General features: G+C 42.9%; 1 protein-coding gene and 1 non-coding gene across 2 annotated transcripts in view; one reads left to right on the top strand and one right to left on the bottom strand.

Moving 5' to 3' along the window:
- The window catches only part of LOC115646181 (unconventional myosin-X-like), a 157,202-nt gene that overhangs the window by 141,194 nt on the left and 675 nt on the right, over nt 1-15,333 (top strand). Inside the window, exons 4-6 of the mRNA XM_030551743.1 lie at nt 900-1,087; nt 12,877-13,011; nt 14,816-14,940. Of these exons, the coding sequence (XP_030407603.1) occupies nt 900-1,087; nt 12,877-13,011; nt 14,816-14,894 (402 nt within the window). The 3' untranslated portion in view covers nt 14,895-14,940. The remainder of the gene's footprint in view (nt 1-899; nt 1,088-12,876; nt 13,012-14,815; nt 14,941-15,333) is intronic.
- LOC115647300 lies at nt 1,934-2,035 on the bottom strand. Its single transcript, XR_003999260.1, has one exon. It is a non-coding gene; the product is annotated as a U6 spliceosomal RNA (small nuclear RNA).

Genomic DNA, 15,333 nt, shown 5'->3' with positions numbered 1-15,333 from the left:
TTAGGTAGACTTAGCAGGTAGCAGTGATTTGTGTATGAGTGAGTTTCATGGTGTGGGGGAGCAGAAGTAGTATATTTGGCTGCTTCATACCCTGTTTGCAACCTTGGGGAGGATGGATATGATATAAAGTTTGCCCTGAAACAATAGAGGAGTCGAAGAAAAAAGAAGAGGCAGTAAGGGCTTATTTACACAGGGAAGTTAATTTGGAGTAAGATGGGATGTGAATTTAATGTGCAATAGCTATTCCTGATTGATTTGTGTGGAAGCTCTTATTCCGGAACAAAAATGCCCTATTCCAAATTAGCATAATCCAAAACGGATTAAATGTATTCAGCATAAAGTACGGTTACTCTGAAATAGGGATGTCCACACAATCAGTTAATCAGGAATAGCTATTCCAGAATACCTTCCGTTGTAGCAAAGCCCCCCAAAGAGAAATACTTAAATTCCTGTCTTTGGGCCTGCGCTAGCACATTGGTGACTGACACAGCAAGATATGCTTCTCTCTCAGTATGGTTGTGGGTTTTGGCACTGTGGATGGTTCAACTGAGTCCTCCAACTGTTTTACAGACCCATGCGTAGCATAAAATGTTAACAGATGAGATTTTAGCTCTCCAAAAGTGTGTGTGAAACAAGCTTTTATTAGTCTTTGTTGACATTTGCATGCAGTTATAATGATGCCCAAATGTGCAAGGCAGGTGGGAACGTTTAACAGGCTGCTGCTAGTATCACAGCAAGACACAGACAACATACTGTACACCTATATCAGATAGTGCCCCTGCCATGTGCCAGGCATTTGCAAACATAGGGTAAGTTGCTCTTTCTGTCTCCAAAGAACTCCTTGTAGATCCTTAACATACATAGTTAACCCGGAGATCCTGTTTTGTATGCCTTTGCAGACCTATATCGGCTCCATTGTTGCCTCTGTGAACCCCTACAAGACCATTCCGGGACTCTATGACCGCACCGCAGTAGAGCAATACAGCAAGCACCACATGGGGGAAATTCCACCTCATATCTTTGCTGTCGCTAACGAGTGCTACCGCTGCCTATGGAAACGTCATGACAACCAGTGTGTTCTCATCAGGTAAGTGGCTACTGCATTCATTATTCCTAGTCCTACCGCTGAGCTTTAAAGGTAAATTGAACATGAATGCTTGGAATGCCAGGGGGAAAAGCACAGAGGAAGAGCATGCTCTGACCCTTTCCCCTATTTGTGCAGATGTAGAATTACTACGTGATCCTAATCAGCCCTTGAAAGACAAGGCATTTTTTGCTCATATATGCCCTGCAGTCATTTAATGAAAAGATGTCTGAACTCCACACACTTTTTGACTGTTCGCTTACTTCCGTATTTTGCTCTAAATGCATCACTTTTTCCATTGGCTTCTGCTTCGCTGTGCAGCATGATAATTTATCATCACTAGTCTTGAAAATTGAATGCATCAAAAAAAGACTGTCAGTGAACCTATAAATAATAATAATGAAGTCCTACCAACTCATTGGCTATTTAATTCAGTGTAATTAATTTTTCTTGTTTCTCCTATTGTTTAACCTGATTATGCTTTAGTTTGATGGAGCTATAATAGTTTCCCCTGTGGTCTGCTGTTTGCTGGTGGTCAGAACTGCAGCTGGCACTTCAGTAGTGCTCAGTCGCAGTTCAGCCCCTGCTTCCCCCTTGTTGCATGGGAGAAGTTCAGTGAGCCAGCTCTTTCCTTGAGGCAGATCACTTCCCCTGCTGACTGAGGGTGAAGCTAAGGCTCCGCCTACTCCGTGAACCTGCTTGCCCATTCTCCACACACCTAAGCAGGATGGGGAACAGCAGCTTGGTGGCAGCTGCTTCCCCACTCTTTGCAGGGTTTAGTGATATGGATAGCCTGCATGCAGGAGCAAGAGGCTCCTCACACCCCCTTACATCCTCTACCTAGCTGAGCTCATGACCGAATGCTTCATGAATTTGCATGTCATCCTTGTGCAGGGGCCATGCTAATCTTCTCTGTATCATTCCAGTTTTAGTATATATGCTGCCGAGCCCCTATTAATTAAGCCTCACAACCTCGTATTGTAAGTAGCTTATTCATCTTGTAGAGGAAAAAATGAAGACATAGTAAAGTCAAAAGATGTGTCCAGGATGACCACTGAAGTTAAACAGTAGCAGAGTGGGGACTAGAACCCTGGAGTTTTGATTTTCCTCTTCTCTAACCAGGAGAAAACACAGCTTTCCGTGAGATTAATGTAAACTGCTGATGTAAGCCCCTCTGACGCAGAATTATTAAAGCTCACGGGTCATTGGATTTCTTCCTCTCTCTCTAGCTTATCTTGCTCACTTTCTTAGAGGAAAACAACCTTTTGAAACAAAAATGATTTCTAGGTTAAGCTGTGGAAAAAGATCAGTTGAAAAGGACAGGTCCCCCTTCCAAGATGGACCCTGGAAATGGAGACATATCACTCCTAATCGAAAAGAGAGGCTGCCTGACCAATACGTTGGAGGTAGGGATAGTTCAGACAAGTAAGATATCACAGGGCCTGACCATGGTCTCTGGAAATGAAAAGGTTCCAGTTTTTGTTAGAGAGGAGGTTTGAGGCTCAGACAGCATCTTTCCTCCCTCCAACTCCACAAAAAGCCCTTCAACAAGTGTGGAGCTCTACTATTGTAAGGGGCATGGCTGGGTTTAGAGGGGATGTGGCCAAGTGAAGCCACTCTGTGGCAACTTTTCCCTCCCATCAGCAGTTTTCCCACATAACCAACACTGCTGATCAGTATCCTCTTTTTCTTGTGAAAGGCATGATCAGCCACATGTAATTCGGAGCCATGCTCTTGCTGGGAATGTAAACCAGACTGAATTATGTTGCCCCTTAAATGTCACTAAAAAGCTCTTAAATACCAATCCCAGCACCCCCCTCCCATGCAAATGCTGCCTAGTAACAGTGCCAGTTTGGCTGGCGGCATGTTTCAAATATGGGCTGAGAGAATCCCATTTCTCTTTGGACTGTGTAATGTTGAGTCCAGGTGGCACCTCTTAAAGCAATAATATACAAAAAGGTCTCTGTCACAGAATATGAAACTGGAGTCAGATGGTTTCATGGCATACTATCAGAAAATTGCTTGAATACAGCCTGTTTGCTCTGAAACACGGAATGTGAAGCCACCTGTGGAACCAGCGTAGTGGCTACTGGTATGACGTCCACCATTTATTAATCCCATTCCATGCTCTTTTGTGTTGAGACAAGAGGCACCTTTCTTCCAGCTCTTCATATGCCCCTGAGAGGAATGCTGGGTTTTGTCATAACTAGGAACCACAGCGCTAGTGAAAAGAGTCAGTATATATAAGCAGTTTCTATAGAGTATTAGCATAGTGAGGGACAGGGAACGGCTTTTGCCAGAAAGACATGGGCATGGGACAAAATCCTACATTCTGTCAAATACGTCTAGCTTACAGACCAAGACAGTGGGAAATCCTTTTACATTAGTCATAGTAATTACTTGGCTTCACAAAAGAGTTGATGAAGGATGACCTGCGTCATATTGGCATTGTGTTCATATTGGCAGTAACTGGTTTGATGCCAGATACAGTAGAAACATTGTAAGTCAACGGTTTTAGCATTTTGAAAGCATCCTCACTAGCATCACCAGTGTTTGTGACAAACCTGGTTAATTTACTTTTTCAGCTGACTTTTAAACCTATGTGTCTCAAATCTTGTCTCTGTTGATTTATATGTGTTTATTTGTTTCATTTTTCTTGTTCACTGTTCTCTCATTTGGTCGTATATGTGCTCTGCCGTGGGTGCAGCTAATGTTTTGGTTAACATCTGACCTGATAACTGTGCAAATTGTTTGGAAGAGGTGTGCTACTGGGACCCTCTATCTAAGACGCTGGGGAAGACTTCCTGTATAATAGCTGAGGGGGCGATAAGAATCATGCCCAACTGTGACACTTCCTTTGGGTGCCCAGGACCGAGTGTAACCTTGTCTCCCCCCACCTCCAGCGTGAGGGAGTCTTTCCTGTGGTAGCTGAGTGTCAGTGCCTGAACAGCACCAGCCTTTCAACCACTCAGGCACTCTCCTCTGGACTCTACCTGTCCTACTCTGCTTTGTAAGTTAACAACAGAGGAACCCCAAGCACCTTTGAAGAGCATTCCCCTGTCACAGACACTCATGGTAGTTACCAGGTTTGCTGCTTCCAAGGAATAGTATAAACACACCAACTTGTTTGGAGCTGATACTCAGTTGAATCAATCTAACAACACAGCGCTGTAATCTACTTATCGTGAAAACAAATCAAAGGTTAAGATTTAAGAGATAGTGAGCAAGGATAACAAGAACAACAGGTTAGAAATAAAAGTATAACATGCTTTTTTGAGACTAAAAAGTAATATAACAAGCTACAATCCTTGTTGAAAGCTGACTTTTCTCACCTAAGCCTTTTCTGCAGCGCTTCAGTCTGGGTTGGCTGAGATCCTGTTTTCATAGATGTAACCGCATTGCCTGGTTATCCCCTCAGGTGCAGGATGAAAGAGGGATCATGTTGCCTTCTTATGCCCCAAAGTTAGACTTCGGTATGTGCTCCCCTGTTGAGTTCACATCCCCACCATCAGCCTGTTTTCCTGTTGACTTTACATGCAAATAGGGATTGTTTTGTATTGGTTTTACAATGCTTAATTTACATTGGAGACCTAGTGAGAGAGGTGATTCCACATCCCATTGTCTGGCAAAACCTGCTTGTCTACCTGCCAGGGACACATTCGAAATATATGTTCAATACATACATACAAATTCTTAAATATTACCCATACCTACATCACACAATGACCAGAAAGATTAGTGTGACGTAAGCTTCCATTGGACACTTTGCACAACCCTTTTTGGGTGAATACTGTGAAGCAGTGTGCTAGATGCAGTGAGTGACTCAGGCCTGATACAAAACCGTGAGTCCTTTGCCAGTTGGCATGGAGAGGTTCTTAGAGGTCACATCAATAATAATAGCAATACCTAGTTTTTATATAGCATTTTCTATCCGTAGATCTTAAAGCAGTTTACAAAAGCAGTAAGTCATAGTACTGCCATTTTACAGATGGGGAAACGGAAGCACAGAAAAGTGAAGCGACTTGTCCAAGATCACCTGGCAGGCTGATGGCACAGCCGGAATAGAACACAGGCCTGCTAAGTTCCAGGAGCCTGCCGGGTCTGTTGAGCCACAGTGCTGGCAAAACATCATTTGGGAAAATTTCACATTCACAGCTTCTATCCTTTCAACAATTTTCTGCAGGCCAGGCCCAAAGCAGTTGGTTAGCATTTGTAAAATGCTACGTTTTGGACAAATACTGGAACACAACTTTATAAGGGATGGTTTCACTTTTACAAAATTTAAAAGGAAATTATGCTCATAGCAATAATTAAAAAGAATCAAAGAAAATCAATGCCAATTTCTGTGATTTTTTTATTTTATTTTTTATTTTTATTTTTTTGGCTGAGAGTCAGTCTGAGCAGACTAATAACATGGGCCAAGACTTTTAAACGTGGCTAGTGTTTTTGACCATCTCAGTTTTGGGTGTCAGACTTGAGACCTTGAAGGGGCCTGGTTTTCAGAAAGCGCTAAAATCCCATTATTTGTGGGGACATGGCTGCCCCATAGAAGCTCCCTGCTGACTGAGTATGGTGTGGCTGAACACTCCCTGTCCCAGTTTCCTTTTCTGAGGTTATTCTCCTTGGCTTCACAGACATGGGTCTGTGCTGGAGTTGTGACTTAACCCTCTAGCCAAGTCACAGAACAAGAAACTCAAATTAAAAATCCCAACAAACAAAAATGTTTTTCTGCCTGTTGAGGGCTTTCCTTCAGCCCATCCTCTCGGGTCTATTCCCAGCCCCTTTCTGGGCTACTGTGAGAGTCTTTATGGCTCTGGGATAGAGCCTTCAGCCCCTGGGTGGACTGTGTTCTCACACCCTGCTGAGCTCTCTTCCTGGCATCCTTGCCTGTTCCACTAGAGAGCACTGGGCCCCCGAACTGGTTCTTCCTGAGCAATCCACCTGCTGCAGACACTGGCTCAGGACGTGCCATAGAAGCCTGCCCACTCCCTGTGGTTCCAGCACACAGACTGGTCTCTAGGCCCTTTTATAAGGCCTAGATGTTTCTTAAGCTATCACGTGCCCCTCCTTAGTCCCGAATCTTCAGGCTGGGGAGCCACTAATTATTTACGGCGCAGGTGTGGCTGGACCCATTCCCATCAGGGTACGTCTACACTACGGGATAATTCCGATTTTACATAAACCGGTTTTATAAAACAGATTGTATAAAGTCGAGTGCACGCAGCCACACTAAGCACATTAATTCGGCGGTGTGCGTCCATGGTCCGAGGCTAGCGTTGATTTCCAGAGCCTTGCACTGTGGGTAGCTATTCCGTAGCTATCCCATAGTTCCCGCAGTCTCCCCCTCCCCTTAGAATTCTGGGTTGAGAGCCCGGTGGCTGATGGGGCAAAAATCATTGTCGCGGGTGGTTCTCGGTAAATGTCGTCAGTCATTCCTTCCTCCAGGAAAGCAACGGCAGACAATCATTTCGCACCCTTTTTCCCTGGATTGTCCTGGCAGACGCCATAGCCCGGCAACCATGGAGCCTGTTTAGCTTTTTTTTTTTTACAGTCACCGTATGTGTACTGGATGCTGCGGACAGAGGCGATACTCCAGCGCTACACAGCAGCATTCATTTGCTTTTGCATGATAGCAGAGATGGTTACTAGTCGTTCTGTACCGTCTGCTGCCGGGGTAATTTGGCAATGAGATGATGGTTATCTGTCCTTTTGTGCTGTCTGCTGCTATCATGGGTGCCCCTGGCTCAGGTCGGCCGGGGGCACAAAAGCAAAACTGGGAATGACTCCCCAAGTCAATCCCTCCTTTATGGTTTCTAAAAATAGTCAGTCCTGCCTAGAATTTGGGGCAAGTGTACTAGAGAAGAGTGTATCAGAGAGTACAGCTGCTCTGTGTCAGATCCCGCAGAAAGGATGAGCTGCATGCCATTCACGGGGGGTGCCCCTGCAACAACCCCACCCGTTGCTTCCCTCCTCCCCCAACCTTCCTGGGCTACCGTGGCAGTGTCCCCCCCATTTGTGTCATGAAGTTATAAAGAATGCAGGAATAAGAAACACTGAGTTTTTAGTGACATAAAATGAGGGGGAGGCAGCCTCCCGGTGCTATGACGCTCCAGGCAGGACATTAAGCGGTGCGGAGGAGAGGAGCCCAGCATCCCGCTGCTATGATAGTCCAGGCAGTACAGAATCTTTTCTTTACACAGGAAAGGGAGGGGGCTGATGGAGCTCAGCCCCCAGTTGCTATGATGAGGACGGTTACCAGCCGTTCTGTCCCATCTACTGGGAATGACCAGGAATCATTCCTATTTTTACCCAGGCGCCTCCAGCCAACCTCTCCTGAGGCAAGCCTGGTGTACTCACGGGCTGATAGTGACGACGGATATCAGTCATACTGTACCGTCTGCCACCAGAGAGGGGAGAGGAGCGGATACTGCTCTTCACTGCTGCAGCATTGCGTCTACCAGCAGCATTCAGTAGACATAGGGTGACACTGAAAAAAGTCAAGAAACGATTTCTTTCCCTTTTCTTTCACGTGGGGGGGAGGGAGTAAATTGACGAGCTATTCCCTGAACTATGCCGGACAATGTGTTTGACCCTACAGGCATTGGGAGCTCAGCCAAGAATGCAAATACTTTTCAGAGACTGCTGTGGACTGTGGGATAGCTGGAGTCCTCAGTACCCCCTCCCTCCATGCATGAGCGTCCTTTTGAGTCTCTGGCTTCCCATTACGCTTGTCACGCAGCACTGTGTAGCCTGGAGATTTTTTTTTCAAACGCTTTGTCATTTCGTCTTCTGTAATGGAGCTCTGATAGAACAGATTTGTTTCCCCATACAGCGATCAGATTCAGTATCTCCCGTACGATCCAAGCTGGAGCTCTTTTTGGATTTGGGACTGCATTGCCACCCATGCTGATCAGAGCTCCACGCTGGGCAAACAGGAAATGAAAATCAAAATTTCGTGGGGCTTTTCCTGTTTACCTGGCCACTGCATCCGAGCTGAGATTGCTGTCCAGAGCGGTCATAGTGGTGCACTGGGGGATACCGCCCGGAGGCCAATACCGTCGATTTGCGGCCACACTAATCCTAATCCGATATGGTAATACCAATTTTAGCGCTACTCTTCTCGTTGGGGAGGAGTACAGAAACCGATATAAAGACCCCTTTATATCGATATAAAGGGCCTCGTAGTGTGGACGGGTACAGCATTAAATCGGTTTAACGCTGCTAAAATCGGTTTAAACGCGTAGTGTAGACCAGGCCTCAAAGTGGCCAGTTATCCTTTGACACCCCCTGAAAATCAGGCTCCATTAAGGCTTCTCATTCGGGTTATGCAAAAATTGATGTGTTCAAAATGACTAGTCACTTTTAAAAACCTTGGCCATGCCTGGTTTATTTGCTTAGAATTGAAAGATGTTGGAATGATTGGTTTTGTCAGTTTTATTGGGCAGGTTAGCTCTGATGTTTGAAAATGGTAATGAGAAGCAGAACTTAGCTGCCACATGTCTGAATTCAGAGTATTAGTTATGTTGCCTGCAAAAGAAGGCACCAAAGGAAGTCTTAGCAAATTCCGTCTTGAAAACTATGATATAAAACAAATATTGTACCCAAGTTAAGATAAAATGAAGTTGTGAGTTGTCAACTTTCAAATCCCACTATATTGCTCCTGGTTCATTGTTACATTGTATCTAAAATTATAGGAGGTTAGAACTGCATTATAAACTAAAGAAGGTTTAGCATCATTTGGAATTGTCTAGACATGAAGCACCTCCTAGTGGAGTTAATCAGTTTTGCAATTTTTTTGAAGAGACTCCTGTGAATTCAAATGTTCAGAATATAATTTAAAAACAAATACGTGGGATTATTTTTAAATGCTATGATTTTTTCTCTAATTGGAGACATAAGGTAGGAAAATGGGAGTGTAATATTACCAGGACTGACTCAGACTGCAAAATAAAACCCAGTGTTTATTAATATAAAGCCATCTTTACCACATAAAAGCTAGAAGAAGGTTGAGGAAGTATTTTTTAAATGAAGTTGCAGAAAAAACACAGTAATTATGCAATTTGTGAGACAATGCTGTATTATTACACTATAATACTGAGTCACAATGATGCAGCATGCTAAGATACTGATCTAATGCCATGTTGCAAATACTGCTATCCAGCATGTGCATAGCATGCTGTGATTCTCATGTGACTCCATTACTCTATTACAACTGGCACTATGTCAAGTGGCCCTTGAGCTCTGTCAGGCTGAATATTACTGTTTTTATTAAGTTTATGTACTTAAAGCCTTTGGTACAGAGATGACTACACCGAGACATGTTCATATTGCTTTAAACTTTGTATCAGTCTACACATTACATCACAGGATCATTTCATTCGAAACAATTAGCTATTATAACACAACAGACAGACTGCACAATAACCTACTGCTGTTATATTTGGAGAGATGAACCCCAGGCTCGGCACCCAGCCTGAGTAGCTGGACTGGGCTCTGGGTATCTCTGCAGGGGTGGGAGAGGAATCTTCCCCTTTTCAGCTTGCAGGGCAGTTGTCTTAACTAGGAAAGTGGTCAAGTTTAGGTCAGGCATAGGTAACACATTAGCTAAGTCAGACCTGAACTGGACCTTTTTCCTAGTGCAGATGTAGGGTAACACCTTAGCTTGGTTTTTAGCTGGCCTTATCTATGTGTATTCTTCTCCTCGTATGTTAGTAGTTCTTCAATTTTTTTAAATTAAAAGCTTAAAAAAATACGAACCCTAAAACAACTAAAGAAATGGAAACAGCAAACCTGAAATCACAATCCAACATCAGACTGTTCACTTTATTATCAGCTGACTGCCTGAAACGTTTTCGCTCAGATTGAAGATCAACATAAAACAAGCTATTCTTTGGACAAGACCTGAACTTTTTGATGGGAAGACTTTATTTATGAGACTGACATACCAAGATTAAACAGTGCATTTGAAGAGCCATGTTTGCTGTGGGGGCTTTATCTTTTAATCTGTCATGTAAGTTATAAATCCAAAATATTGAACTGAGGAGTGATTTAGAGTGTGTTGGTTCAGTCATTTTGCATATGAAAGCCCTCGGAGTGAGAAATCTTTTACTGATCCTCTTTCCCCTCCAGTAGTCCAAAGTTCAGACTGTTTTGCCCTTCAGAAAGCATGACATGTGGAACAAGTGATGGAGAAAGATTAAAGATTTCCAAAATGAGGACCTCACAGACTGCTGTCATACTTTGTGTATCCAGAGTACTGAATGTAATGGATTGGAACAAGCTTTGCATTTAAGAATGTTTGTGGTGAGAGGTTAGTTGAAAGGTTGAGTGCACACTAAAAGAGTCTACTTCCCTGAGGATTTTGTAGGACTGAACTACCACAACACAATGTAAGTGTTTGAGTTGTAGTAGTCATGCAAATGATGAATGGAAAGTTTGGAGTATGTGGTGTTTTTTCATGTTTTTATTAATAATACAACTTGCATTGGGTCAAAGAGCTGCAAAGAAAGCAGCAGCAAAACATAACTAAGCATGGTACCAACTATATTAGAAATAAGAAGAAAAAAAACCTTAAAAACCAAATTTAAAACCATTACTAGCACAAAAGTATAGCCAAATGATGCTCCCAGTTACCACCAGTATAAATCCAGAGTGACTCCATTGGCTTCAATAGAATTACTTCAGATTCACACCAGGGTGAGTCAGAGCAGAATTTGGCTCATGGCACAGGACAGAAATGGCAACTCTAATAATTGGAGAGTGATCCAGATCCTTAGCTGTCCTACACTGGCATAGCTCAGATATCCAGATAATTGCAGTGAGTCTATGCTTATATATGCCAGCCAAAGATCTTGGCCCAGAGGGCAGGCAGGAAAATATACATCAGTAAAGTGGGATGTTTTGTTGTTTTTCATTTGGCAAATGCAAAGGCACTGAAGTATAAAACTATTTAAAAATGAATCCCGGAAATGCTGTTGCTAATTCTCATGTGCGCAAGGTACTAATGGAATGGAAGGATCTCATGAGAGTTATAAAAGGTCAACATAAATTAAATGTAGTGCAGAATTTTTGATAGAATGTAAATGTGTGATGTATGAATGAAGGTCAGCCAAGAGCCTGTTACGATGCTGGAGTTGAAGAGACTCCAGCACATATCAGAATAAATATACTGTATCTTATATGAAGTTGTGAATCATTTTTAAGAGTTGCTGACACCTTCTGGAAAGCTGTGCAAAACATTTAGACATAGCTCTATCGATACATTTTATATATATATTCTAGATTTCTCTTCCCTGATTTATATTTTATTTTTAATTGTTGAGGTGTACTTGCATGGAAATCTGATGTTTGCTTCTTGGGGCTGTATCTGTTCTTTGCTCCTCACTAGAAACCTCTGTGATAACATAAGGGCACCACAGTTACCACTTTTGCTTAGTAACCAAATTGTGCATTGTATATATGCCCAGTTCTCATCCATTAAAGTCAATGACAGAACTCCCATTGGCTGCAATGTGGAGGTGGGATCAGGACCTAAGTGTGCCTAATTTCCATGAAAGTGAATAGGAATTAAGTGCATGTATTTAAAGTCACAGTTTTGTCCAATGACTTCAGGTGAGAAATAAGCAAGTCAGATAATTGAGTTTTTAGGAAATAAGCTCAGTTAAATTATTGGTTAAATTATGCTCTGAACTTGCCCACATGCAACATTATTGAAGGAAATGGATTTGGACCGGAAAGCAAAGTTTGGCTCACTGTTTTTAGGCAAATGGTCTAGTAATGGAAATTCAGTATTTCATATTCTGTTTGTGCATTGATTGTTTTTAAATGGTCTCTTTTTTCAGATATCAGTGGGTCTTTAAATGTGTCACATCAAAATCTCGGTACATTTAACTTTTTCCTTTGTTTTGGCACAAATTTTGCATATAATTTGACCAAATCAGATTAGTTGCTATATGAGGCAATAGGTGTGTTTTTGGATTCTGTTTAAAATAAAATATAATTTATACATATGATATTTGTATATGTAAAATAAAAATGAGTGAGGACTAGGTAAATGTACATAGAGTTGCTGTGGATTTATGCTAGTATGACTAAGTTCAGAGTCTGCCCTTACATGAAAAACATTTGTTTAAAAGCAACCTGTATCATCATCATCATCATCATCATCATCATCATCATCATCATCATCTTTATTATGAACAGTAGTAATAATATTTACGTATGCAGTGCCATAAATGTGCATAGATGATCTCACACTTATTAATGCTCCGTTTCATACCAAGGCTCCCTCCCCTATGGTTATCCTTCTACAAATAACCATGCTGCAGCCTTACCAAGTCTCCCCCATGTGGTAGAAGACTCCTGATTTTGAATTAGCTTTTACAGCAGTTTTTAGTGTATCTGTAGCTATGTGGCCATGCCTCCTTGTGCTGTTTTCCATTCCGTGGTGGCTGCATTTCAGCGGTGGTGTTTTATGTCATCTCTGTAGCCCTGGGGTGCCTCACAGGAGTTGAAGGGATGCTTGTCATATGTTAATAAATTGAGATCCGGCTGAAAAGTGCTGTAGAAGCGTGGAGCTATTATGTGTTTAGCACTGTGTTCCAATGAGACATTTAAATTCTCATAGCGTTTTAAATCTCACTCATTTCAATTGTCATGGTCTGACAGCCCTCGCTAATCACTCCCTTCACTTTGGCTTGTGAGTGCCTTGATGTAGGCCAGACCAAGGATTTTTTTCCCTCCATGAGCATAGTCAAAGTAGAAACACTGTGGTATGTTTTTTTGTCTTTCAGTGGTGAAAGTGGTGCTGGTAAGACAGAAAGTACTAAGCTGATTCTCAAGTTCTTATCTGCCATGAGCCAACATTCGCTGGAACTGTCCTGTAAGGAAAAGACCTCCTGTGTGGAGCAAGCTATTCTTGAGAGCAGGTATTATGTTCATATCCTCATACGTGGTCCGTAGTGTTGCACGCAATACAGAGTGACAGAGGTAGAACAACCACTGAAGCTGAAGATATTTAAAACTAGACTGCTGCACAAAACACTGGAAAATAATCCTGCACTGGCATTCAGGGAGTGGCCAGATGACCTGTGAGGTCTTTTCGATCTCCAGTGTTTGTGGTTCTTTGGCATTAAAATCTGTGTAGCAGACACCAATTCTTGGTATATGTGGAGCTGCTGATTTACATTGCAGGTTTTTCCCAGTGATTTTTTTCTCTTTTATAATTTCATATGCACTATGGATTTTCCACTGTTTTCCCCCGTACATTTTAAATTACAGCTCTAATTTTTGAAAATCAGAATAAAAGTCAGTGGAGCTCTAGGTCAGGTTTGAAGTATATTGATAAGGCAGCATGGACGAAGCCTGCCTTTCAGATGCTATAGCATTACTGATTATTTGTGTTATGTATTTGTAAATCACCCAAATGTGAGGCATTTTATAGAACAAACTAGACTGTCCCTGCTTTGAAGAACTTGCAATCTATTTTACACATGACACATGGGTGCATTTAGAAAACAATAAGCGTGAGGGGGGAGGGCCTGGGTCACAGTAACAGGATCACCAGTGGAATGGTTCTGTGCAATGCGTGAAGTGGTTTTGTACATATTGGGATTGTTTCTTAGTTGTTTTTTTTTTTTCATTTTTGTTTGGGGCTGAGCTGGGGGGATGGGAGTGAGGAAGGCAGCAGGAGGTGCGAGGGAGGGAGAGGCAGATGGGGTGGGGAGATTTTATTATTTGGTGGATAGGAGAGAGGTTTGAGGGGGAGCTAAAGGGAAACAGAAGGGAGTAGTAAGGATCAGCAGGGCAACTGCAGGTAGCTTGCTGAGGTAAGGGAAAATCAGGCGAGCTGATTTGATAGATCTATCTGTTGTTAATCAGGTACCTTCCACAAGCACTAAATTCACTCAACGTTTTACAAGAAGTTGTGCACACAGCTAGACTATGAACAGATCTGCTGCTATCACTGTCACACATCTTCCCTGTCCCTCCCTCATCTCTGTTTTCATCCACTAAAGTAAGATTGTATAAGTTCTTTAGGACAAGAATGGTCTCCCATACACACATATGGCACGCTGCACAATTGGGTCTTGGCTTGACCGGGGGCCTCTGTCTTTACTATAATGCAAACACTAAACAACACTTATAATATAGACCTGTTATAATAAATCCTATTTAGGTTATATACGCAAAGCTGTACAGTGGTTAATGTCTTTTTGTTATATAATATTATAGCTACTTTACTACCTGCAGGCATACAGCCTGTGGTATAACTGAGTTGTCTAGGGCAGCAGTTCTCAAACTGGGGGTCAGGACCCCAAAGTGAGCCACGAGCCCATTTTAATGGGATCAGCAGGGCTGGCTTAACTTGCTGGGGCCCGGGGCCTAAGGGCGTCAGCCCTGGGTGGTCAGACTCAGGTTACAGCCCCCTGCCTGGGGCTGAAGCCCTGGAGCTTTGGCTTTGGCCGCTGAATGGTGGGGCTCATGTGGACTCAGTCCCCCCTTCTGGGGTCGTGCAGTAATTTTGTTGTCAGAAGGGATGGTGGTGCAATGAAGTTTGAGACCCCCCTGGAGTAGAGCTATGGTAAGAGTAAGATGTAGGCCATGTCTGAGGATAATGTTAGAGCTGGGCTTTATGGGGATTATGCCTTTCCTTGAGCACTGGAGGCAGTGCTCCTATCAGTGCATTCCAGTCACAAGTTAATACTTTTGTCGTCCTCCCTATTTTCACAGCCCAATTATGAAGCTTTTGGCAATGCGAAGACTGTTTACAACAACAACTCGAGTCGCTTTGGGAAGTTTGTTCAGCTGAACATCTGTCAGAAGGGAAACATCCAGGGAGGAAGTAATTGTAGATTGTATCCTCTCTTCTGCTAAGTCCCTTTGTAGTTCAGGGTGATGTGCTCCCTGTACCTGTTCTGTGGAGAGTAGTGGGGGGAAATATTGGCCTTTGCCTGTCCCTCTGCCTACACCCAAAGATTCCAGGTTAAAAAAATTGTCCTGGGTGAACTTCAAGAGAAATCAGTAAGTCCAGATTCAGTGTGTGTGTCCATCTGTCCATGCCTTTATCTAGATATAACATCACCAACCTCTCTTATTTTTGGTATTATGGCTAATGAGCATGTTTCTTCAGAGTGAGCTAATAATGTCTTAGCTTCATGGGGAAAAACTCTGATTACCAGCTCTTCACCAGCCAGATGAAATTCATCCAAGGGCATAATGGGCAGGAAAAGGCCTGTACAGAGCAGAAG

The sequence above is a fragment of the Gopherus evgoodei genome, chromosome 2 (assembly GCF_007399415.2).
Source record: "Gopherus evgoodei ecotype Sinaloan lineage chromosome 2, rGopEvg1_v1.p, whole genome shotgun sequence".
Classification (NCBI taxonomy): domain Eukaryota; kingdom Metazoa; phylum Chordata; order Testudines; family Testudinidae; genus Gopherus; species Gopherus evgoodei.
Note: the sequence above shows the minus strand (reverse complement) of the source record. Positions and strands in the feature narration are given on the sequence as shown.